The sequence below is a fragment of the Epinephelus moara genome, chromosome 16 (assembly GCF_006386435.1).
Source record: "Epinephelus moara isolate mb chromosome 16, YSFRI_EMoa_1.0, whole genome shotgun sequence".
Lineage (NCBI taxonomy): Eukaryota > Metazoa > Chordata > Actinopteri > Perciformes > Serranidae > Epinephelus > Epinephelus moara.
In genome coordinates, this window is record NC_065521.1 from 1,715,313 (window position 1) to 1,742,258 (window position 26,946).

Consider the following 26,946-nt stretch of genomic DNA (forward strand, 5'->3'; position numbering starts at 1 on the left):
TGAAACACTTTCACCTTAAAACAAAACCACCAAAACCCTTTAGAGATTTAGTGGAGAAATGTTTACTTTGGCCATGTGAATCAGCCCACACAGGAAAATATTTCCTTATGGGCTTCTCACAGATTGTGATAGTCGCTAAAAGCATTCCTCTGTGAGTGTTGAGTGGTACGGGAAGCTAATGGTCACATAAAACCAGTTTGGGGTGTCAAAAACTTTCAAAATATTTTCTCAAAAACATCGCATCAATTGTGAAAGCTCTTATGTAATGACAGTAAGATTGACATGCTGTCACTATACAAGATCACAAAAAGCCAGTTTGGGGAGTCAAAATACTCAGAGAATCTAAAACTTACGTCAGTTTTCAGGGGTGTGTGTACCTGCATAAAAAGAGGCAGAGAAAGACACACAGCAGGCACATCTGCAACAGAGCTGAAACATCCCAGAGGGGTTCAACACCGACCTCCACCTGCAGAGCTTCATCTGCCTGCTGCTCCACCCAACTCCTAGACGGTGAGATGAGCTGCACGCCCTTCCTTTCTGCGTCTGTCTTCATGTAGCGATTTTTATGCACTTACAAAATCATTCTGCTTTTATCATGATGCTGTCACTGAGTTTTTGCTCACTGTGACTGCATGGGCCTCATCTGAAAGAGTTCACATGGAGCCGTTTGCTGTAAAAACTAAATTGGTGAATAAGGTACAGCTTAAAGTGTTCAGTCAGGGTCAGTAAGCAAGAAAGGCATTAAAATACTTGTGTGGGGTATGGAATTTATTGAAGGGATTAAATAACATGTTTTTCCACTTGCTATGTGATCTGTGTCTCCCCCAGCTCTCCAACAGTTTACTGCTGGGGCTACATTATGGTGAAGCCAGGTGCACTGCTCCTCCTGCTGGCTGGTAAGCAGCCATTGAAAAAAAAAAAACTTTTTGGTGCTCTTTAATATAACATTTATTCTAAATGTGTTTGATGACTCGTGTATATTCAGCAGATTTTACACATTTCTTTCTAAAAGTAATTTAAAAGTCAAATCCTCTCTGCAAAAATGACTGCATCGCTGGGCGGGTTTAAAAGTGAGACGGCCCGACAGTACGAATGCGGCTATTCAGGAAAGCCCAAATAATGTGACAGAAACAGATGTTACGGAGTTATATTTGTTTGCACCTTTCCCTCTGAGATATAGTGGTGAAGAAACAAGATGTAACAAACAGGGCTGAAAAATGAAGCCAGTGCAGATGTGCCAAAATGCTGGAGTTCCTCTAATGACTACTTGAGGCTTTACAACAGAAAGAAACATGTTTACAGCCTGGTATAAAAAAATAAATAAAACAGTTTTGGTCTCTTTAGCTAATTTTATGGAGATACATTTGTCTCAGTGTTATTTGTTTGAACAAACTGACAGTCCGTGTGTTAATGTGTAATCTACAGTATAAAATATAAAACAACTTATACAAAAATAAAATATTTGTAACCTCAAACTATTTTGGAAATATAAAACGGATCTACAAATACAGTTTGAAAATATCTGTGAGTAAATGTAATTTATTCCCAAATAAATGAAAAACATTTTTGAATATCTTAACTTTTTTTTTTATATAAATCTTGAAACAAGATGGCAGAGATGAGGTCGAGTAAACCCAAAATGTGACGTCCACATATGAGGACACAGGGTCTCAGGAGGATATTCAGTTGTGACCTCACAGTTAAAGCCTATTACATTACTGTGATATAATGGTATGTGATTCAGCCGTGTGCTTCTGTAAAAATGATTAAATTCATCTGCATGAATTTCACAGTAAAACTCAGAATATGGTCAAATATCACAGTTCAGCCCTCAAGGTGATAATAATGTAATTTACTGTGAAATATTACAGGTACATGTTGTAACTTTCTGTGAGCAATTGGAAACAATGGAAACATTTCTTGAGTGATATATTTTAAGTGCTCATTTATTAAATCATTATAAATGAATCAGAGGTGTGAATTATAATGTTGGTCCTGATTAGACTGATATATGATGTTTCTTTTTCCTTTATATTCACGTTGTAGTTGCTGCCAGCCAGGCCAACGGTGATCCGCCATTTACGGTTGGTTCATTAGAGACAAGAATCGTTTGTCCAATCAGCTTCTATGGACATTCATACAGCTGGGTGCAAGTGAGTAAAATTAGCATGTGTGGAGAATAATGTGTGTTATATTATTGGATTATAATTATTTATGCATTAATGTGTTCATCACTTTCATGTTGCAGCTGGTAAAAGCTCTGGAACCTTAACCCTTTATCTCTCATCCCTTCAACCCCTTACCCTTTGCATTCATCTCTTCATCCCTCGACCCTCGTCCCTTTAACCCTTGACCCTCATCCATTCATCCCGCACCCTTCACATTCATCCCTTCATCCCTCGACCCTCGTCCCTTTAACCCTTGACCCTCATCCATTCATCCCGCACCCTTCACATTCATCCCTTCATCCCTCAACCCTCATCCCTTTAAACCTTGACCCTCATCCATTCATCCCACTCCCTTCATCCTTTCATCGCTCAACCCTCATCCCTTCATCCCTTCTACCCTTGACCCTCATCCATTCATCCCACACCCTTCATCCTTTCATCGCTCAACCCTCATCCCTTCTACCCTTGACCCTCAATCTTTCATCCCCCACCCTTCATCCATTCATCCGTCAACCCTTGACTCTCATCAGCTCATCCCTCGAACATCACCCATTCACCCCTTCACCATTTATCCTTCGGCTCTCATCCTTACCCATTCATCCCTCACGCTTCACTTTCATCTCTTTATCCCTCGATCCTCATCTATTTATCCCTGACCCTTATTCTTGACCCTCATCCATTCATCTTTCACCCTTCATCTTTTCATCGCTCAACCCTTATCCCTTCATCCCTTCTAACGTTGACCCTCAATCTTTCATCCTTCACCCTTCATCCATTCATCCGTCAACCCTTGACCCTCATCAGCTCATCCTTCAAACATCACCCATTCACCCCTCACCATTTATCCTTCGGCTTTCATCCTTACCCATTCATCCCTCACACTTCACTTTCATCTCTTTATCCCTCGATCCTCATCTATTTATTATCCCTGACCCTTATTCTTGACCCTCATCCATTCATCCTTCACCCTTCATCCTTTCATCGCTCAACCCTTATCCCTTCATCCCTTCTACCGTTGACCCTCAATCTTTCATCCCTCACCCTTCATCTATTCATCCGTCAACCCTTGACCCTCATCAGCTCATCCTTCGAACATCACCCATTCACCCCTCACCCTTTATTCTTCAGCTCTCATCCTTACCCATTCATCCCTCACGCTTCACTTTCATCTCTTTATCCCTCGATCCACATCCATTTATCCCTGACCCCTTATTCTTGACCCTCAGCCCTTCATCCCTTCTACCCTTGACCCTCCTGACCTCAATCTTTCATCCCTTGACCCTCACCCTTTCATTCCTCACCCTTCATCCATTCATCACTCAACCCTTATCCCTTCATCCCTTCTACCCTTGACCTTCAACCCTCTTCCCTCATCCCTTCAATTCTCAACCCATACCCATCTTACATCCTCTCATCCCTTCACCCTACATCTTATCATCCCTCAACCCCTCATCCCTTGAGCCTCATCCTCTCACCCCTTCATCCTACATCCTGTCATTCCCTTATACCTTCATCCCTATTGCCTTCTTCCCTCATCCCTCGACCATTCATTCCTCACACTTCACCATTCAACCCCTAATCCTTTCATCCATTCATGTCTCCACCCTCATCCCATAACATACTCCTTTAAAGCACAAATGCTGAATTGAAAATTCCACTGAAATGTTGGAATGGGTGAGGGTCAAGGGATGAATGGTGAGGGTTGAGGGATGAAGCGATGAATGTAAAGGGTGAGGGATGAATGGATGAGGGTCAAGAGCTTTTACCAGCTGCAACATCAGACGCCATTTGTGCTTTTGTATGAGTAAGACAAAACAAATGAAATGAAGTATGTTTGTAAATGATGCCGTTTTTGAGTCAAACCCTGTCCTTAGTAAAAAGCCTTAATATCGTTGTTACTTCATGTCTCTGTGTCCTGCAGGTGTCGTTTATAAATTCAGGCCTTGCAGTTTGTTTCAAAGATAGCCAGAATGCCACTGCTCTAGACTGTCTGTCGGTGGACAACGGAGTGAATTCAGACAGAGTCCGTGTGTCTGCAGTCGACGAATTCAACGGCCCTGGAAGTATAATCGTGACAAATCTGCGATACAGCAGCTCCACTTCCTACTGCTTTGTTAAAGTAGAATTCAAAGACGGAAGTAACCTCACGGTGAGTCATCTGTTTTCAGATTTAACGACTGTCCAACCAGTTGTTTATACGCAATGAACATTTTAACCTCTCTAACTCCGCCAGGACGCCGACGTCCTCACTCCTCTCCTCCTCTGTTAAATGGTATCTCCCAGGCGCACTACGTCATCAAACCATGTGATGTTTGGTATTGCCGGATTCAGGAAGCTCTCGACTTTTCAAAAATAACATTGTTTTTCTTTTATTTATTATGTATTTCACACCAGAGCAGTCTAAACACACAAAGTCCAAAATCGCGATGAGTGGTGACAAGTCATGTCATGCCGTTTTTCGACGGGAAAAGTTAAAGGATTACTCGCGATCTTATGTGGAGCTGTTAGCGGGGACTTAGCTCTTTTATAAAATTTTAATTTTTTTAATTTTAATTTTTAATTTAATTTTATATATTGTATTAATCCCCGAGGGGAAATTCAATGCAAATTCAAAAGGTAAGAGTCTCACTCCTACCACTATTTATGGCAGAGATATACCGTGTGGGATCATAACTTTCACGTTTCATATGGCTTTATTTGGTGATATTTTATGATGTTTCTGTGTCATAAACAACATCAGCTATCATAATCACACCTGATTTCAATAAGGTACAATGTTTGAAGCTGGCTGAGTGTTGTTTGATCACTGATAGTACTGTTTTGAAGCAGAATGACCCACTTGTCTTTTGGAGCTCCGCCTGGATCTTTTCATGGAAAAAACACTGTAGAATGGTCATACTTTGAGCAGTCTTCTTCAAATTTGAAACAAGTGTTCATTGATAGTGTGCCTACAGCCCCACAGTGTCATTTACCTGCTCAGATGAAGCCACAGACAGTTATTCATCCTGAAACACATTTTTTATTTTATTTTAGGCAAAATCAAAATCTTCTTTCTGGCAAGACCTCATGCATGCATGTAGTCAGAGCGGTTCAGAAGCTACAGTCATTTTAATTTAGGTATGTCATTTTAGGCGTTTTTGCTACAAAATGGGGGTGGAGTGCAAGAGGTTTTCAAAGACACTGGGTCTCATTCATGAAACATTAGTGAAAAGAATTTGTGTGTAAACTGTTCAAAGGAAGGAAATTTACGTTTATTTCTGGATTCATCAATGTGCTCGTAGCTCTGATCTCTTTGTAGGTACTCACAAAATCAGCGCCTGCGTCTGACTGCTCGTAGTGCTTGTGTAAATAAGGGTTGCACATAAACTGCTCATCATAATTAGAAATTACAATTTTAATACATATCATGCCCTGTTATGTTCACGCTACACAGATGCAAAACATATTTAGATAAATTAGTTATCATTTCACAGATTTTTAGCTTCACATTAGGTTTCTTAAGAACGTGAAGTTATTCAAATTGTGTGTTTTCTACATTTTCTGACGTCCCGTTCTCAGTTGCTTCAGTCAGGAGAGAGAACTCCACAAATGCATCTGTTTGAGTGGTGAGACTGTGAGACCCATGTTACTGACCGGACACTGAGCTGTCAGTGATGGTGTCAGTGATGTGTACAGCAATTTAACATTTAATATAACACGTACATCACGGTACCCTCTGAGCTTGCGCTTGACTGCCTCCTGTAGCTGTCATATTGAACCATTTTCATTCAACTTTTTGGACAGTTGTTTTAACAGAGGACACAAAGTTGCCTGTTACCTCTTTTCAGACCTCTGATGTACCTGCCCCTGTCAAACCACTACTAACAGAAGAAAATAAAATGTTTTTGTCAAAATGGCAACAGGATGCACCTATCCATACTAATGACCATCTCCTTATATGGCGGTCATTGTCTATTCATGGGTGGGGATCTATGCTAATTGCTGACTAGTGGGAATGCGCAGTCAGTTTACGATCGATTGGCATTCATGAACATACACACGTGCCTACAATCAAAGAGTTTCCAGTGGGGTTCATGGATCCCGCATAGGTTTTTTTACATGCAAATCTACCCACAGATTTACTAATATTTCATGAATGAGAGACTTCAAATCAAATTTTATTCCTAAAATATTTTGGAAAACATTTCCTGATATTTTCTGTCGTATGTCTTTCAGTTGATTATGGAGATCTATAATTTTGATCAACTATCACCTTTGAAGATGAGTGCAGACCAAGATTTTTCTCCTACTAACTTTGTAAGTATATGTGAGACAAAACTTTGAAGATGGTCCAGAGTCTGTTATTATGGCAACTTTGGTCCTCACACCAATCTGCTGTATGGCAAGGACTTTTTTCCGAGCACTTACACACCATAAGTGGGCCTATTATGTCAACAACCCAAAATATGACGCAATCTACTAATAGACAGACCCTTTTTGCCCAAACGATTTATTTATTAATTTTTGTAGCTAGTTTTGACAAATCTTGTGAAAAAATAGAAAAAAACAATTCAGGTGGATGTTTCTCATTTCTCATCACTCCTTTTCAGAAAAACTTAAATTTCAGCAAAAATCTCATAGAATTTCCGAAATTTCTCAATGAAAATCAAAATGTTTTCTCAGTTTTGTTGTAATAAATTGTGGGGGAACTTCATTTCACTTTTAGAAAGCTTAAATTTAAGCAAAATGCTGCGATAATTTGCAGATTTCTACATAAAACTCTAAATGCTTTCTTATTTTTCCTGAAATATGTCAACACTGCAGTGGAACATCTTACTTGTTGTGGTTTGTTTTGAGAAATGTTAAATTAGATCTTAATCAGGTGTCGGATTTTTGTCGTGTCTCACTTCAAAGACTTCAATTTCAGCAAAAATCTGCTCACAGATTTGTTGAACTTTTTGTAAAAAAAACTCTGCACACGGATCACTTCATACATCACTGTAATGTGCTCGTTTAGAAAGCACTGGCATTCAATTTCATTAACTCAAGTCATCACAGCTAAAACACACACAGCTCACACTTCCCTAGGTGGAAATGCCAATGCCCAGTTGTCAATACCACCTTAAGCTGTGAACAAGTCACCAGTATCCTGACAACCACAAAAGGATGTCTGTACCTATGCAAAGAGAAAGCACCACAGCAGAGGCATATACCACTTTGATGCACATTAAAAGAATTGATGGAGGAGCATGTCTGAAGCACAAGAGTGTGCCGCAAGTGATTCAGAAAAAAGAAAGCCCCGTCTTTCGCAGGGAAGGCCTCATCGGAAAAATGCCCCAGATGCTGATGGTGGTAGAAGCAAGTCTAACGATAAAAATGTGAAAAAGCACATGTCCGAATAAACCGGCATTGAAAAGCAGAGCACATCGATACCTCCCTCAAAACTTTGTTCCAGAGCCCTTCGACATTCTCTGAGTGCCCCTGTTAAGAAACACTAAGGTAGAGACAGATGACACGGGAGAGTAGAAGAAGAGCGAGAGGAAGGACAGTATCTGATGGGATTAATGCAACTGTAGCTGACCATATACTTACCCATGGAATGGCAATGAGGGAAGATGGAAGCTTTTTTTCATTGGTTTATATCGGTAGATGCATGTAAACCTTTTTACTGTGTGCTAGGTTCTTTATCAGGCATATATTTTTACAGGACAGTTTCTTTTTCACTCAGTTTCAGTTGAATGAAAGTGTTATGTCTCCATATTTGGGGGTTTGGGGAAGTGGAGCTTAAGTGAAAACTGTGCTGCTCTTGGATTGCTGCTCAAATTTGCCCTGCCATTCTGGGAACTAAACCGACTGGTCATACAGCCACTGATTCATCTGATGCTCAGGTCACCACTGTTCTCACTGTCCCACCAAACTGTCCTAAAATTGGAGTAATCTATATATAAAAATGGAATTCAAGTCTGACACTGTGCACTCAGAAGTTGTAACCTTGATTTTTGTCTAATCCTTTTCTAGACCATAACAACAACAGTTAATGGCTCAGTTGCAGGGAACTGGACATTCACTGGAAAGCAAGTGTCTGACATTGTTTTCCTGGAGACAAGTGGATGCCGACACTTAGGTAGGCAAATCTGGTGGTTCCCAAAGAAGAGACTTGGACTCTTCAGGGATCTTATCAAACAGTACTGTGATAATGTAAAATGACTGATATTTCTGTTTCTTACATTTTGCACTGTTGATGAAGTTTTAATTAATTTCCTAAACCTTGTATCTCCCCCCAGGTACCCCCATTCAAGCTAATTCAGCGGTAGTGATACCAGACATCTGCACCAACGTGCTCTGTGATACATCTGCAGTGGTCAGACCTAACAGTACATGTCATGGCCGGGAGGTTTGCCATGGCAACAACATGTAAATATGTTTGATTTATATTTAAAGTATAGTTTAAATAAAGGTTTGACTGACTTATTTAAATGAAGTGGAATGAAGGCGATGCATATTCAGACAAACATCACCTGTGAACGACACAAAACAAACACTTGATGAGGAAGTTCTGATATTATTCAGATTCGGGCTTTATCAGTGGTTTCTATTCTTGAAAAATCTTTCTATCTATAAAACTTAAATCATCACTCCACTGATTTAGCATCGACCTACAGATAGTCCTTTTCAGGTATTGTCACCATTTTAGACATATTAAAGTCATCATGAAAGGACTCCAGCGATACTGAACTATAAAAGATAAAGAAATGATTCAATCGCAGCAGCAGAGGCTGAGATAGCCTGACTTTCCTCAGTAAAGTGAAGGTTAGACTAGAGTTCACGCTAGTGCTCATGAGAATGAGACAGACCACGTCGGAGTGACCATAACCTCTGACCAAAATACAATCAGTTCATCTTTGAGTCCAAGTGGACATTTTGTTCCTAATTTGAAGAAATATTCTCTCAAAGCCTTCTTAAAATATTGCATTCACAGGAATAAGATTGTTGCAAGTACACAGTGACCTTGACCTTTGACCTTTGGCCACCAAATTAAAATAAGTTAATCAGTGACTACAAGTTGATGTTTTGTGGTAAATTTTGAAAAAAAAAATGTGATATCACATCGGCAAGAATGTGATGGACCAGGTCACACTGACCTCCACCTCTGACTACCAAATTTTGATCAGTTCATCCTTGAGTTCAAGTGGATGTTTGTGCCAAATTTGAGGAAATTCCCTCAAGGCCTTCTTGAGATATCACATTCATGCGAATGAGACACAAGGACACTGACCTTGACACGTGACCACCAAATTTTAATCAGTTTATCCTTGAGTCCAAGTAGATGTTTGTGCCAAAACTGCAGAAATGTGTCGGCTTTGTGCAAGTGAAAGGCTTGAAAACACTGAACATTACATTTCCCATTGTGCAGCCCTACAGCATCCCACAGCCCCAATTTATAACTAATATTGTAACGCTTCAGCCAAACTCAAAATATGTATTGATATGGACTTGCGTATGATGTTAGAGTTATTAGAGAGATATTACACTATACAAGTCTTTCCTCTGGCTGGATGGTTCTCGCTGTTATGAGTCCCGATATTTATGTGTCTAATTAGTGGAGTGCCCCTTTAAGTATCAAGTACAGATTCATTTTCTTTAAAATTTATATGAACGGGAGAAGATGTCTTTATGAGATTAAACATCTGTCTCTGTGCTCTTTGGATTTTGCCATCAGAAATAAAAAGTCACAAAATTTCTGTCTCTTTCCATCTCCATCAGATGCGCTATACCCAAGGTCGTGTGCACTGTGACTGGCTCCACTGTCATCGATTTCTTCAACAAGGACTACTCTATCCCAGATCGGTGTCCGTACACAATTATTAAGTCTGAACAAAACTCGAGTTTTGAGCTCTTGGCAGTTTTTCGGGAGCGCCGCCGCAAAGATGTGGCATTTTTGGACCACTTGATACTGACGGTGATTCCACCGGGTGTACCAATGTTTTTTGAACAAGGTGGAAGAGTTCGGGTGAGCTGCCACAGTCCATCTAAAAGCAAATTACTCTGTGTTTATAGGGTTGTGTCAGAAATCAACGGTAGATCTTCTTTATTTGATCAGTCACTACTGGTCATTACATGCCAAGAGTTACTTTGTGTTGATGTATTTGAAGTTAAGACGTGTGGTTGCACCTGTCCCTCTGAGATATAGAGGAGAAGAAACAAGTGGCAAAAATGGAGCCAGCGCAGCAGTGCCAAAATGCAGGAGTTCCTCTAATGTCTACTTGAGGCTGACTGCATGTCGACTCAGTCCCCATAGACCCCAATGTTAAAATACTGAACTCTACAGCAGAGAGAAACATTTTTACAGCCTGGTACAAAAAAACTGTTTTGGTCTCCATAGTTTGTTTTTTTTTATGGAGATGCATTTGTTTCAATATTATTTGTGTGAACAGATCAACTATCTGTGTATTAAAGTGTAATCTACTTTCCCAAATACAAAGATTTGTGAACTCACAAAACTAATTTGTAACTAGAAAAGCACTCAGAGAGTGCAGACCTCCGCCAAGTAGGTGATATTCCCTCCCCCTCTGCATCAGATTTTGCAGACTGCATCACAATTAGGTTATTTGCATCACTATCATTATGAGGTTATATATGCTGTCACCATGGAGACACTGTGGCGTTTTTATTTTGTACCAACACAGAATATAATATGTTTTTTGTATTTTTCACTTTATTTTTTTTTCTAACACAGAACATTCATTTCAAATTTAGAATTACAACAATATTTCGCAAGTAGAACAAGAAGTGCTTTTCGGCCACCAGATGGCGCTATTTTCACCGTCTTAATTGCTGTTGAGGTTGTCAGACCATAGACTTTATTTATTATTTTATCCACTTTGCTTCAACCGATCACCACCAAAATTTTATCATCTGTTTCTTGTCCCATTATCCACCTTTCCTGAAACTTTCATAAAAATCCGTTCAGAACTTTTGAGTTATTTTGCAGACAAACAGACAAACAAACAAACAGACCAACGCCGGCGAAAACATAACCTCCTTGGCGGAGGTAAAGATATTCACAAATGTTTCTCATTTATTTGTAATTGATGTGATGTATTCACAGACTTTTTAAAATTATTTGTAGAATTTTTTTGTGTTTTTGCAGATCTGTGTTTGTTGATGTTTACCTCCGCCAAGGAGGTTATGTTTTCGCCGGCGTTGGTCTGTTTGTTTGTTTGTCTGTTTGTTTGTTTGTTTGTCTGCAAAATAACTCAAAAAGTTCTAAACAGATTTTGATCAAAGTTTCAGGAAAGGTGGATAATGGGACAAGCAACAGATGATAAAATTTTGGTGGTGATCGGTTGAAGCAAAGTGGATAAAATAATAAAATGGAGGGAAATCCGAGCTCTCCGAGTGCTTTTCTAGTTTTAACATTTACAACTTTGAAACAGATATTTGTGAATCTCAATTCTGTGTTTGCACATTTGCATTTTACACACACTGAGTCTTTATTATTATTATTATTATTATTATTATTATTGGAGTTTGTTTTATATTTGCAAGATATTTTGGTGACATTTTGTATTCGTGGAAGTTGTTTTATATTTATACATTCAGGCACAGATTATCAGACTGCTCACACAAATAATATTGATACAAATCTGTCTCCATATAATTTTAACATTCATGATAACTGTACGGGGTGTGGATTAAAGTAAAGTAAGAAAGATACCAATAAACATCACAGAATTCACAGTCCAAGGGGGAACATGCAAAGCACATGCATGTATGTATCTGAGATGTTTGAGCAAGTGTCTCTTTCACTTGTGATGTAGTTTGGTGACCAACCAGTAATACTCAACGCAACGACTCAGGTGATTCATGGTGTGGAGCTCTCCAAGGACCATACTGGAGTTACTGCCAAGATACAGTCCACATCCATAACAATCTTTTTTGATGGCAACACCGCACATGTGAGAGGTACAGAAAACTACCTGGAAAAAATATTTGATCACTTCTCGCCTTTTTCACAGGTGATATATGAATGTAAGAATGACAGCGGTGCTTCCTACATTGGTTGATTTGTCTTTATTTGTCTCCTGACATCCAACAGGACTTGAAACAGAACGTGTAGTGGGTTTGTGTGGCAACCTCAATAATCCCAACATCACTACATCCCTGAACGCAGAGAAAACCGCAAATTTCAGGCGAGCTGGCTACGACAAAAACGAAAAATCAATTTTCCTTCATTTTTTTGTACAAATGTCCTGATATCGATATTTTTGAGATATTGTAGGACAGACCATTGGTGTTTTGACAGAATGTTTACATGTGAGATTTTTGACTGATCAAGTGGGTAAAGGCAAACAGTAAAACAGTCAGTTAAGTTAAGAAAATTACATCACTTAAGCGTAATTCAGCCTTTAAAACCAGGAATACTTACCATATTACCATATCCAAAATCGAAGACCATATCTCGTCTCATATCACGATAAATGTAATACTGATATATTGCTCAGCTCTACGACTTTGTCTTCACTTGATGCACTGACTGATAGTAACTTGTTTATTAATGTTGTGTAGCTTTCACATTAAATGTGCTATGCTGTTTGTGCCCCCCCCCCCCCAGCTGTGATGTTCAGCACAGCGACACCAACGACACTTCGATCAACTGCAGCCGCTCCTCTGATCAGTAAGAACCGACCCACCAGAACACACAAAACACTGCGTAAAAATAGGACTCATCTTTATCACACGCTTCTATGGTGCTATGACACTTACTGTGTTTACAAGGAATGTAATTTTGTCATATTATTCCCAATATGACACTTTTCCAAATTTGATATGGGGCATGTAAACAGCGTTTACATATTCAAATTAGACCTTATTCTAAGTGTAGCATTTTCTAATGAAGATATATGGAATATGCCAGTGTTATTCGGGTTTTAGGAGCCTTCTCTGGCCATGTGCACATTCAGAATCATTTTTTGTCAAATGAGTAAGCGATTGAACACAGCTACCCAAATGAGGATTTTCCTTCATCAGGACCACTTAACTCAAAGAAAACTATTACTTTGTAAGATATTTGGCGATATGGCTCTGCTCTGGGAGCCCTTCCATGTGCATATGTGGAAAGCCTGAGGCAGAGACAACACACCCCATGCCCTTCCATGTGCATACGCAGAAAGCCAAAGGCAGAGAGAGAGCACCTCCGTGCCCCTCCATGGGCATATGTGAACTTTCAAGGACGTGGAGACAGGTTGTGTATAATGTTGCTAAGCAACCATGACAAGCACCACATCATAGTCTACTTACATAAAATCCTGAGTGCAGAGCTGATTTTCTTCCAGGGGCTGTTTTATAAGTGTGTATTGGGCCTAAAATATTGAGAGCTAAAGCTCTGGGTCATCTTGCACGAAAATGATCAACTTCTCCATCATATTTATCACAGACTGATATTTACAGAAGAAGGGAAAGATATCTGCCAGCTGCGATTGGTTGTTTCTCGTCACACAATATGTGATTCGCATTTCAAAAACTGAACTCTGTTTATCTCAGGGCCCAGCTGTCATGGAATTAAAGAATAGCACTTGGACATGCATGCACGTTGTGACAGCATTGCTCTGGCATTTGAGTATACCTGCCACCTGTTTACATTTAAAAACAATGGGTTTGAGAGAGCAAAAATCATGGCATGTGTTCAGCCCTTTAAGTCAGAGAGAACACACCTCCCTGCCCTTCCATGTGCATACATGGAAAGCCTGAGGCAGAGAGAGTAGCAGCAATGAATTGGAGTATGCATGGCTGCATGTAAACAGGAATAACAGTGGAATACTCATTTTTATTCCCCATGTAAAGTAGGAATATTGTCTTTTTTTGAATAAAGGCAAAAATTAGAATATTTTGTGCATGTAAAACCTAATCACCGTCACATTTTTATTCATATTCATTTTTATTCCCCATGTAAAGTAGGAATATTGTCTTTTTTTGAATAAAGGCAAAAATTAGAATATTTTGTGCATGTAAAACCTAATCACCGTCACATGACAAGGGATGATTCTGAAAACTAAACACAAAAAACTGTTCAGAAAACTGCTGATTTACTCTCATTCTTCCTCGCGGAACAGCTGTGAGCTCATGAGGAGGGCTCCCTTCACTGCTTGCCACAACACCATTGACCCAAGGCCCTACGTCAACGCCTGCACTAACGTTTTGTGCCGGTACCCAGAGGTGGACGGTCTCAGATGCCAGTTTTTTGAGGCTTACGCCGAGTCCTGCAGCCTGAAAAAAGCCATCACTCTGCAGAACTGGAGGTCAATGGTCGGCTGCTGTAAGATCATCATTTTCTTTCATACGATGAGATGGCATCAGATCACTTTCGAATGATTTCCCCCTGTTGTTTCAGGCTCAAACTATTTCCAATCTTACAGGCGAGAGAAAGTACAATCTAATCAGAAACAGAGTAACTTGGGGTTGAATACATTGTATATAACCTTCAGTTTTAATGCTGGAGCTCATTAAGTCAAAATCTATGTGCAGTATGTTTATATTTGTGATATACTAGTATGTAATACAAATTTCGTGCAGTGTTACTGTAGTTTGATTGGTCATTTCAGTTAATTTACATTGTTCGAATTTTATTTTATTCAGTACAACTATGGTAATGGACGTCAAACCCTTTTCTTCAGAAATAATAATAATTTATTACTGTGTATGAGCAGCACAAAGTACTTAAAGTGCAAAAAGTAAAAGTACTCATTATGCAGAATTAATTATCATTGGTACTTTACATGTAAGCAGCATTTTAAAGTGATTTTTTAAATCTATTATCAAAAAATGTTATCAATAAAAATGTTTACTCCTCAGAGAAGCACTTTATCATGTGAGGTGTAGAAATGGGATCTGCCTTTTTAGAACTACCTGTTTATGTCATTCATCCTTTAAGTAAGAGTGAAGTTCATCTGTCTGTGTGTCTGTCTGTAGCTGCCAGCCCTCGGCCCTGTCAGGACAAGTACTGCAGTGATAACGAGTTCTGCGGCCAGAAGCCCGGTGGAACCGCTGCTTCTGTCGGGCTCTGTTTGCCTCCAAGTACAAACCCACCAACACTTTTGGTACAGTGCAGTGATGGAATAAGTACTCCGATCCTTTACAAGCATTAATATCACACCATGAAAATACTCCACAACAAGTCAAAGTCCTGCATTCATACTCAAGTAAAAGTATGTATCATCAAAATGTTAAAGCACTCAAAGTATTCACTGTGCACTAAAATGTTCCCTGTCAATGTGGATTCATATTACTGCTGCGGTAATGTAAAAGTGAATTGTATGAAGTGCTCTCCAGATGAAGGCAATTATGGAGAACAGGGGGTTGACAGAAGTCAGTCTTGTGTTTTTCACTTACATTGCATTTACATAGACATAAATAAGAGATGTGTGCTTTAATGTTCAGGCTGGTAAAGAGTTAATTAAAGGTAGTTGAACTTTGTTCAAGTCAATGGATGATGGAAATGATCTGGTTTATTAAACCATTGGAATTTGATAAAAACATGAGTAAACTACATTATTGACATGATTTTTTAAAGTTGGAATCAAATAAGACTCCTAGATTTCTAGCATTGGCCTGAAGGCTCTGAATTAGGAAAACATGTCGCTGAATGCTGAAGTGTCCAGTGGCCCAAATAATATGATTTCAGGTTTTTCTTCATTCGTGTAAAGGAAGTTCCAGCACTTGATGTCCCTGAGACATTCTTTTCAGAGAAGTTAGTCTGTTGGGGGTTTGTGGTTTTATAGATACATAGAGTTGAGTGTCTTCAGCATAACAATGGAGAGAAATTTTATGAATTGATCTGCCCAGAGTAAGTATGTAAATACAGAGTAGAAGAGGACCTAGGACAGAGCCTTGTGGTATTCCCTAGTGCATAATGGCAGTAAATAATGATAAGTTACCAAGAGTAACCGTAAACTGTCTGTCTGAGAGATGGGAGATGAACCATTTGGTAGCAGAAGCACAATACACAGCTCCATGTAAAACAGCGATTCTGCCACAAAAGTGGACAAGGTACAAAATCTGATCAAATTTTATGGTTAAAAATTGTTTATTTATACTTACTGATGTTTGTAGTTTGATATGTAACACAAATATGACCACTTTTAGCAACAGTTAAGAGCAAGGATGCTGACAATAGAAAGTACTTGTTTGAGGATATTGTGACTAGAGGAAGTTATTTGACATGCAGCACTTGATGTCCCTTAGACATTTATTAGAGAAGTCAGTCTGTTGGGGGATCGTGGTTTTGTAGATACATAGAATTGAGTGTCAGCAGCATAACAATAGAGATTTTATGAATTGATCTGCCCAGATAATGCATGTAAATACAGAATAGAAGAGGACCTAGGACAGAGCTTTGTGGTACTCCGTAGTGCATAATACCAGTAGATGAGAAATTACGAAGAGTAACCGTATACTGTCTGTCTGAGAGATGGGAGATGAACCTTTTGAGATTAACCATTTTCTGTAACTCCTACAGTGTCTTTCAGAGAGCAGATTAAAGTACTGTAATCAACTGTATCAAAAACACAACTTAAGTCAAGTAGGATTAGGACAAACCTTTCACCAGCATCAGCAAGAAGGACGAGATGATTTGTCACTTTGAGTAGCGTAACATCAGATCTGTGTTTACAGCCAGATTGGAGTTTTGCATTTATTTTTAAGTTTTATCCCATTCAGCTCTTGCGTCTCCCTTTAATTAAAAACTGGACATACGTCTGCCTCCATGATAGCTCAGAATATTATATACTGCACAAACTAGCTGTTACTCATTGAATGGCTCAAATAAGCCCATGTTGAAGTGATGATATTTTGACATGTTTGTCCCATTGGGTGTTCAGGCGAGCCAACAGTCTGCATGCAGAAATCTGCTTCTCTTTCTCTGGCAAACTGTCTGCTGGAGGACAAAGGCATCGACTACACCTCCCTACACCTCAATGACCCGACTTGTGAAGGTGACTTTGACAGTATGAGCCACATGGTGACTTTCCACTTTAACGACAGCAGTGACTCCTGCGGGACAGAGGTTTCGGTGGGTGCTTTTCTTTGGATGCAGAATTCTGGAATATTTAAGGTGGAAACTTTCCAAGAGAAATAATGAATGTAAACAAAAAGTGAATGTAAATAATGGAGTCAATTCTCAGGCTGGATTCACCATGTTGTCGTATGAGAAGAATCTGACTGCTGTCATTATATGAATTTCAAAAGGTTGTCTTCACCTGATAATGCGTCTGTGTTCGTATCACAATGCAGAAGAACATGAACAACCAAATTATCTACAAGAACACCATCAAGACGAGGAACACCTCCAATGACATCATCACCCGCCATGACCAAGTACAGATCGACTTCTCCTGCTTGCACAAAAAGCCAGAGATCAAGAGTGTGACCTTCAAGATCAAAGACAGGTGTGTGGAGGTCAGCTGAGCTTCAGCTGGTTGTTAATGTGCAGCTTGTTGTATTTAAAGTTTCAGACGACTTAAGTGTGTGTGTGTGTGTGTGTGTGTGTGTGTGTGTGTGTGTGTGTGTGTGTGTGTGTGTGTGTGCTCTCCAGCTCTGTGATAGAGGAGCTTGTATATGGAGTTTGGAATTACACTCTGATGATGAGGGCCTACACCGATCCCGAGCACATACACTATATCAGGCCGACCACAGAGATCCAGTTGAACCAGAGGGTCTGGCTAGAGCTGAAGACCGAGGGGCTGGACAGCAACATGGTCGCCTTGGTGACCGACTCCTGCTGGGCAACCAGCCAGCCATTGGCAAATGACACCCTGCGATACAATCTCATCATCAACGGGTGAGAAAAACCCCCAACTCTGAGGCTCTGTCAGCGGGTGTAAGAATCAACTGCTGATGTCATCATGTGTGTTTTCCTGTTTCTGAGCAGATGTGGTGATGACTCGACGGTGGAGGTGGAGGGAAACGGAATGGGAACGTCCAACTCCTTCTCTTTCAACGTGTTCCAGTTCACTGGGCATAGTGGCGATATCTACCTGCACTGTGAAGTGAAGCTGTGCCTGAAACAGGAGGAAGACTGCACTGTGGTAAGAGGGGCAGAGGAAATACTCGTATACAACAACATAAAACTTAAAAGTGACAAACCTAAAAGTACTCACCATGATGTATGGTTCCTTTTACAGTATTAGTATTAAAGGTTTATTAGCAGTGATGCATTAATCGTGTGTAAAGTGTTGCACAGTTTAACCTGCAAACAAACTCACCCCGGTCATCAGAAGAAAATATTAACACTGTACGTTTCTACAAAACACAAAGATGTCACATTCGAACATTTCATCCATATCAATGTTTCGAAAGTGACGTAGTATAGTAGCAGCTAATTTTCCTGCTCGGATAGTGCCAAGAAAACTGTCTATTTTGAACCTAAACCTCATTAATTTTTTTCAATGGTTTTTGACGACACATTATATCAAGACGTTTTTTCATGATTTCTGATGACATGCTATACTATGACTTTTTTTCATGGTTTTTGACGACATACTTTATCACATCGTTTTTTCGTGATTTTTGATGACATACTATACCAAGACATTTTTTCGTGATTTCTGATGACATACTATACTATGACGTGTTTGTCGTTTTTGACGACATATTATACCAAGACGTTTTTTCGTGATTTCTGTCAACATACTAAACTATGACTTTTTTTGTGGTTTTTGATGACATGCTATACCAAGACCTTTTTTTTGTGATTTCTGTCATAGGATTTTTTTCCTGACTAAGTGGTTTTTGTGCCTAAACATTACGTCATGTTAAACACTGCATTGTTGAAACTTAAAGTCTCTATGCATCAGCTACAAAATAACATAAACATAATGTATACAAGGATTGCAGAAATGTACATGCCAACATTTTTTTTTGCTAACTGGATTAGCAAAAAAATCCAACATTGAAGAATTTTTCAGCCAGTTTTCAATTTGAAGTATGAGAAATAAAAAAAGTATAAGAACTATTTAATGTGTTTTGTGTCTTAAAATAAAGAATAATGCAGGTTACAGCACATGTTACACTGCTTATAAATATAGAACTAAAAGGACACCATATTATATTTTCATACAGAAAGCTAAATATTGAAGTGTTGACCTTGGCAAAGCCGACACACCTGACCCTCTTTTCTGTCTTACAGGCCTGTGGCAGTAAAAGGAGGCGCAGATTTCTCAGGTCTAAATTTGCAGGTGGAAACTCAGCCCTCATCTCTATGTCCTGGAATAATTAAAGACAGCTCCCCTTCTGATCGATAACGCAGTATGTATGAATTTAATTTGTTCTTTGAGAAATTAATTAGTCAGAGCTGATTTGCTGTTCTTGGAGCTAAAGATGTAGAGTTTGTCCTGTGGGTGGCGCTAGAGGAAAGGTCATAGGGTCATTAATTTAAAAAGGGTTCTTCTTCTCATTAGCATGAACGTGATCAGCAAGTATAAGTCTAAACCATGACTCATCATAGTTTTGTCTTCTCAGGTGATTCCTGATTTGAGCTTCATCCCAACAAGAAGTTATCGTTGCTGTGAAACAGCGTCAGCAGATAATCTTCGTTTCATCCACCTGAGATGGCGTTTATTATCTCTGCAGAATCCGTGGGCTGCTGATTCGACCCACTGATTCATGCACATATAATCTGTGGTGAAATAATTGAAGTATAGTCCAGTGAAGTACAAAATAATCAATGAAGGGTTTAGAGGGTTTTATTGAGTCCATGCACTACTTCCTGGTCCTGTGGGTTCTTTTGAAATATACACTGCAGTTGAAAAGTTTGGCTGTTTTATTGTTTTTTTTATTACACCACATCAGTGTAACTGGATTTATTTGTAAAGAGGACTTTATAAACCCTAAAAGCATCAAAGAGCATTCAAACATATGGAGTCGTCCTCTCAGACAGAAACTTATGTGGCACCAGATTCCGAATTTAGGATTATGTTTTTAATTTCCTCTTTAATTTCACCTGCCTACTTTAAATGTACACAGCTTAAATGAATGCAGAGACAGAACTTCTGTTTCAGTGACATGAAGTAAAAAGAAGTTTCAGCTGAAAGAAAGCAAGAAGGTTTCAAGATCCAGTTGAAGGAAAATCCTGATGTGAATGTGAACATTGAAATGGTGATTGTTGGTAGATTGAAGTTACTACAAATAAAGGATGTGGGAAAACACAACACGAGTCTCAGTCATTCGTTTATCTGTTTTTATTCGTTCATCTTTCTTTCTTGAACCTCAGCCTCTGCATCAAAGACCAAACTCAAATAAGAGGTCATAAGACTGAACAGAAATTAAGATCATTTCAGGCCAATTAATTAAAATGTTGAATGTAAAATAAGGTAAACAGAAATTAAAGTAATCGGTGATAAACAGAAATTATGGTCCTACGACCAAACAGAAAATACCGTGACTGTTGCATAAGTCATTCATTTGTTTTTTTCAACGTGCTATACTATGACTTTTTAACCGTTCAAACTAGCTACCACATAATCTTATGGTCTTGTCACATGATCAAATAGAGACTTGACATTAAACAACATTATTACCATCACTGCATATGTGTATATGACAAATAATACCAATTAGAATAAGGAAATATTAATTTAATTGAATAATGTTTTTTTTAAAGTTTATCTATAGTTTATGTAGAATATATATTTATAGCATGTTTCGTTATAAATTGCTACTGACTATTTTACAAAAAATGCAAACAAGCTAGCAAGACTTTACATAGAACATTTAATTAACACTTTGTGTTAATGCGAGGTAGAAGTTGCAGGCACAGAACAAAACCAGCAACTGATCATCAAAGTGAGTCAAATCCATTAATACTAAGAATAAAGCCTAAAGAATAAACCAATAAAGGATACAAAGATAATGAAGTTAATAAAAGTAGACCATTATAAGAGGAAAATTTAATTGAAATAAATAAAAGAACCAAAAACAGAATAATTTACGATAAACAGACCAATACAAGATGTTAACATACAAGTGAAACTGACATTAGATAAAATGAAAGATAAACCATAGAATTAGAAAAAGTAAATGTACATTTGAGTGAAAACCAATAAAATAAAATGGTCAAGCCAGACTTCTGGAATGAATCAACGTCATATCAGGGCCCTATTTCAGAAAGCAGTCCGTTGTCCTTTTGTGAATGAAGTTGTCGTGTTGTGTGTTAAGGATTTACTGCAACAGACATTGAGTGTGACGTCAAGCTGGGGTCCACCGCACCAGGAGGAACGCAGGGCCCTCTGCACCAGGAGGAACCCAGAGTAGCCGATGTCCTTGAACGAGACGATGATAAAGTCCCAATGTCCTCAAACCAGACGATAGTAAAGTCCCAACGTCCTCAAACGAGACGATAATAAAGTCCCAATGTCCTCAAACAAGACGACAATAAAGACCCAATGTCCTCAAACGAGACGACGGTAAAGTCCCAATGTCCTCAAACCAGACGATAATAAAGACCCAATGTCCTCAAACAAGACGATAATAAAGTCCCAACGTCCTCAAACGAGACGATAATAAAGTCCCAATGTCCTCAAACAAGACGATAATAAAGACCCAATGTCCTCAAACCAGACGATAATAAAGTCCCAATGTCCTCAAACCAGACGATAATAAAGTCCCAATGTCCTCAAACGAGACAATAATAAAGACCCAATGTCCTCAAACGAGATGATAATAAAGTCCCAATGTCCTCAAACCAGACGATAATAAAGTCCCAGTGTTCTCAAACAAGATGATAATAAAGTCCCAATGTCCTCAAACCAGACAATAGTAAAGTCCCAATGTCCTCAAACGAGACGATAATAAAGACCCAATGTCCTCAAACAAGACGATAATAAAGTCCCAATGTGCTCAAACCAGATGATAATAAAGTCCCAATGTCCTCAAACCAGATGATAATAAAGTCCCAATGATAATAAAGTCCCAATGTCCTCAAACCAGATGATAATAAAGTCCCAATGTCCTCAAACCAGACAACAATAATTTTTAGCTTTTGTCAGTATTTTTCAATAATCTGTAAAATAAAAAAAATTAAAATGAATAAACAGTTTAAGGGTGAATAAGATGCAGGAGTGCATTAAAAAAGCATTAAAATAGAGCTTATGGTAAATATATTTCTTGGGGGAGGAGCCCCCGACAGAGGTTCTAGAAACGCTCCTGGGTCAGTCCATATTTGCATGATGGCGTGGATGACCACCTGCTGACACGTGAACGCACCTCTACTGACATCTACCGGCATTGTAATTAAGAAGCAGGTGCGCTCTGCCGCATGTCTGTCAGCGTCTGTGTGCAGCCGGTGAAAGCGCGTCTCCAGAGGGGATCAGGACTGATTTAGCCCTTACATCTGACTGTGTGTGCAGAAATAAGGCCGTGTGTAAAGACGGCAACACACCAGTTGCATGTATGCAACAGATGTCGGCTAATAATAACAACCTGCTGCGCCTTTAAGAGGATGACTGAGAGGAAACTTAATATCTCTCCACATCGAGTCTTCATCAATTAACAGTGAGAGCCGACATCAGGACGATATCTGAATCTGTCCCTCTGCTCTGCTCTGCTCTGCTCTCCAAACCTGCTTTCTGTTGTTGTTGTTTTTCTTTTGTCACACATAAACCGGATTAAATTACGCATTGCACCTTTAAGAAGCTGTCACCAGGATTAGAGTTACGCGCAACGAGCCAAGCCGTCCTCCGGAGGGGTTTTACGCACCGTCGGTTCCCAGAGCAGGGTCTCTCCCTCAGCGACATTTCTCCGTCTGTCTCTCTCCTTCTTCGCTCGTCCTGACACCGCCGGGGAGCCCTCCACGCCACGCGACATGGCCGAGATAGGGAAAGGGGTCACCGCCGGGAAACTGGCCATCAACGTCCAGAAGAGACTCACCAGAGCGCAGGAGAAGGTAAAGCTTTCATTCAGCCCTGATGGCAGCAGGACACCATGTCCCCCTGTCACTGTGAAACCCAATCCCTTAACTTTTTACCTTCCAATACTACTCTCATAATGACGCAATGACGGTATAAACCAATGGATTGTTATATATCTTTGTTATTTAAAAAGTTTAAGGGGTTTTTAATTGAACCATAACCTGGCCCCGGGGTCAACCCTGTGACATTTAACCAAGCCACCGCTGAATCTGCACCTTACTAACACTATAGCCTGTATATGATATGTTAAGGTACTTTTTGGGGGTCCTGTGCATGGTTTAAGGGCTTATACTGGATTGTGATATAGCCACGGATAAATGTCAAGCACGGTTTGAGGGGTAATATCCTCTTAAAACTGAAATTGACCTCATCCTCAAAAATGGGGTCAACCCATTAACACTGAGCAACTTTAAGTCAAAGGTACAATCAGGGTACAATTATTGGGTTATCTGCATGATTTAGGGGATTATAATGTATTGTTATATAGCCTTTACGTAAATATTGTGGACAGTTTAAAAGGTAAAATCCCCTTAAAATTTATATTGACCTCAACCTCAAAACTAAGGTTAACCCTGTGACATACACATAACAAATATCACTTAACGTCAAGGGTGTTTTAAAAATTGTTAAAACTGTGCAGAAAAACTATTAATAGCACAGTATACACCTTGATAATGATTAAGGGATTTTCCAAATATTTTAAATGAATCTGAAGGGGAAAGTTGTGATCTGACAAACCCTCAAATTGACTCTATAACAACAATTAATGCACTTTTAATGGTGTTTTTTGAATTGATTAATGTATTTATTGAGGTCGAAGGGGTTTAGGGAGTAAAATCCCCTTAAAATTTTCAAAATAACATGAAAGCCATCTATTCACTTTGGCCCATGCCTTAAAGGAGGCTTAATATGTAATTAGGTGAAAATCAGGAATGGCTTTAACAAAACTTGATATTTTTTAAGGGGTTTCTACCCTTTAAACTCACTTTAATCTACACATAAACCCAATTTAATCCCCTGAATGTATTGCAATCTGTAAATAGTGCATTAAATAAACCCCTTAACAAGCAAGAAAGACACCTGAATTTGCTTCTTATTTGAAGCAAAGTTAAGGTAAACACCTTAAATTGATAATTTGGGCATCAGTAAATTCATCTTGGGCTTTACAAATTAAGGTGGTTTGGTTATGATTAACTTTAAAATTAAAGGGTGTTTTACTACAATAACAAACTATCGTGTTTTTGGGTGTGTATTAGGATTATGTGATTGTATTTTAAGGGATTCTTGTTTCTTAGTCCGTGAACATTTCATCAGCACACCGACCCTCAATTAGCAAGAAGTAGCTAGAACTACTCGGCGACAATGGACTGATTATATTTTGGGGGTCATAGGTCAAAGGTCAAGGTTATTGTGACCTCATTTGTCTCATTCTTGTGAACTCAATAACTCAAGAATTCTTAAGGGAATTTCTTCAAATTTGGCACAAATGTCAACTTGGAGTTGTAGATGAACTAATTACAATTTGGCGGTCAAAAGTCAAGATCGCCATGACCTTGCATCTGTCTTATTCTTGTAAATGTGATACCCCAACAACACCTTGAGAGAATTTCTTCAAATTTGGCACAAAAATCTGCTTTGATTCAAGGATGAACTGATTAGAATTGGGTGGTCAAAGGTTAAGGTCACTGTGACCTCATCAGTTGCATTCTCATGAACACGATATCTCAAGAAGGCGTAAGCAGGATGTTTTTCGAATTTCGTACTTAACGATGAACTGATTAGACTTTGGTGGTCCAAAGTCACTGTGACCTTGCATCCATCTAATTCTCATGAATGCGATATCTCAGAAGTACATTGAGGGAATTTCTCAAACTTTGGCACAAATGTCCACTTGGACTCAACGACAAACTAATTGTATTTTGGTGGTCATAGGTCAAAGGTCAAGTTCACTGTGACCTTGTCTGTGTTATTCATGTGAATATGATATCTCAAGAATCCCTTGAGGGAATTTGGCACAAACTCTAACTTGGACTCAATAATAAACTGATTAGATTTTGGTGGTCAAAGGTCAAGGTCACTGTGACCTTGACAGTCTCATTTTTGTGAATGAGATATCTCAAACAGTGAAGGAATTTGTTCAAATTGGGCACAGATGTTCACTTGGACTCAACAATGAACTGATTAAAATTTGGTGGTCAGAGGTCACAGTGACCTTACAAGATGTTTTTGGCCATAATCCAAGAATTCATGCGCTAATTATGACAAAACGTCACACAAATGTCTAACAGGATATAATAATGAAGGTCAAAAGGTCAAAGGTCAGCTTGACTGTGACGACATCATGTTTTAACGTCATGTCTCAGGAACAGAAGGGGAGACATTTGGTCAGATACTGAATTGGTGACTCTAATCTTGAGACTGTGCTGATTGTATAGATCTTCTGTGTGTGAAGCATCCATGTTTTCACTGACATGGATGGAGACTGTCAGAGACACTGGACTGGTCGGCGGAGTCATACAACCTCAGTTTGGAGACTGTTATGAGTTTAGATCAGTAAGAAAGAATGAGGACTTATTAAATAAGGAGGAACGTATCATGTAAACTGAGAAGCAGCCTTAAGGACAGAATAAAACCTGATCCACGGTCTGTGTGGAGCTCTCTGTCTCAGAGTTATTATTGTCTGTCCTAATCACTCTTGTTGCTTAAGCCTGCTGAGGTCTTACCCTCTAATCACCACAGTGCCACACCAGGAGTGTTGTCAGTCAGTCACACAGATGTAAACCTCTTATTATTCTCACTTTGTTTGTCTTTATGCGTCTTCCTGCTGCCTGTGTTTCCAGTTTAAAACCTCCCCCTCAAAAAAGACTCATGGCTTTTGGTGGACGTTTGTAACTCTAACCCATCCTTCCTCAACGCTCCTCTGATGAGTATCTGCTCATTCCTCGTGGCAGCTGCACATATTTCTAAACCTCCTGAAGTAGAGATCCACACTTCAGACAGTCTTCTTCTCTTATTCAAAGTCTGTCGTTCAGTTACGGAAGACATACTTTCTAAAAATGTCAAATGGCACAGTGTGGTTTGGTTAAGGGACCTGCTGAGTGTTAGAGTGAAATATTATCTGCTTTCTTCCAAGTGCTGGAAAAGAAGTGCGATGTCTCTCTCATGTCTGTGTGGAGGCGATGAGCATAGCTTAGTGTCCGTAATATAAATGTTAAAAAAAAAAAGTTTTAGGGGAACTATGTTTTGTTGAGCAACAGCTTATCCATCCGCCCTGTACTTTAATGCTACATCAATGTACGGAGATAGATTTGTGTCAGTATTATTTGAAAGGTAATATCCCCTTAAAGTTTAAGAAATCACTTTAAATAAAGGGTGTTTTAAAAACCCTTAAAGTATGCAGTAAATCCATTAAGAACACCATACATGCCTCAACACTCAAATAATTACTGAGGGATTATCAAATATTTTAAGTTAGTCTTTAGCTAAAGGTAAACATCTCCTTTAATTTTTACTTCACAAACCCTTAAATTGACCCTGAAACAATTAAGATACTCTTATTGGGTTCTCTGTACAATTTAAGAAGTTATGTTGTATTGTAATATGGCTCGTAAATGCATATTCTGCATAGTTAAGAGGTAAAATCCCCTTAAAATTTAAATTGACTGTAACATTTAACAAGTAACAAAAGCCTCTTTAAATCAAAGGGTTTGTTTTAAACCCTTAAAACGGATTTATAACACATTACACACTTAAACACTTTAATAATTATTAAGGGATTTACCAAATATTTTAAAATAATCTTCAACTAAAGGTAAACGTCTCTTTATATTTTTATTTTA

General features: G+C 39.0%; 2 protein-coding genes and 1 pseudogene across 4 annotated transcripts in view; all 3 read left to right on the forward strand.

Annotated features, from left to right (window-relative positions):
- The first annotated feature begins 374 nt into the window (after positions 1 to 374).
- Positions 375 to 12,388, forward strand: LOC126402720 (uncharacterized). The gene is made up of 9 exons (XM_050064923.1): positions 375 to 510; positions 829 to 896; positions 2,047 to 2,153; positions 4,090 to 4,317; positions 6,384 to 6,464; positions 8,166 to 8,271; positions 8,432 to 8,561; positions 9,912 to 10,158; positions 11,969 to 12,388. Exons 2-9 carry the CDS (start codon positions 860 to 862, stop codon positions 12,212 to 12,214), a joined length of 1,182 nt encoding a protein of 393 aa, XP_049920880.1. The 5' UTR covers positions 375 to 510; positions 829 to 859; the 3' UTR covers positions 12,215 to 12,388.
- A 318-nt stretch (positions 12,389 to 12,706) lies between these two features.
- LOC126402723 (alpha-tectorin-like) lies at positions 12,707 to 20,350 on the forward strand (annotated as a pseudogene).
- Positions 20,351 to 22,557: 2,207 nt separating this feature from the next.
- bin1b (bridging integrator 1b) overlaps positions 22,558 to 26,946 on the forward strand; it is a 34,706-nt gene continuing 30,317 nt past the window's right edge. The window contains exon 1 of one of the 3 annotated variants that reach the window (XM_050065279.1): positions 22,558 to 23,082. In XM_050065279.1, the coding sequence (XP_049921236.1) occupies positions 23,002 to 23,082 (81 nt within the window). In that variant the 5' untranslated portion in view covers positions 22,558 to 23,001. The remainder of the gene's footprint in view (positions 23,083 to 26,946) is intronic. The other 2 variants (XM_050065278.1, XM_050065277.1) reach the window with 2 other exon arrangements.

What these genes read in the sequence shown, in the direction of transcription:
- LOC126402720 (XM_050064923.1), top strand. Translation starts at nt 860, where the DNA reads ATGGTGAAGCCAGGTGCACTGCTCCTCCTGCTGGCTG. An exon ending in AAGTGGATGCCGACACTTAG is followed by an intron (nt 8,272 to 8,431) that starts GTAGGCAAATCT and finishes ATCTCCCCCCAG; the next exon opens with GTACCCCCATTCAAGCTAAT. An exon ending in GTTTGCCATGGCAACAACAT is followed by an intron (nt 8,562 to 9,911) that starts GTAAATATGTTT and finishes CATCTCCATCAG; the next exon opens with ATGCGCTATACCCAAGGTCG.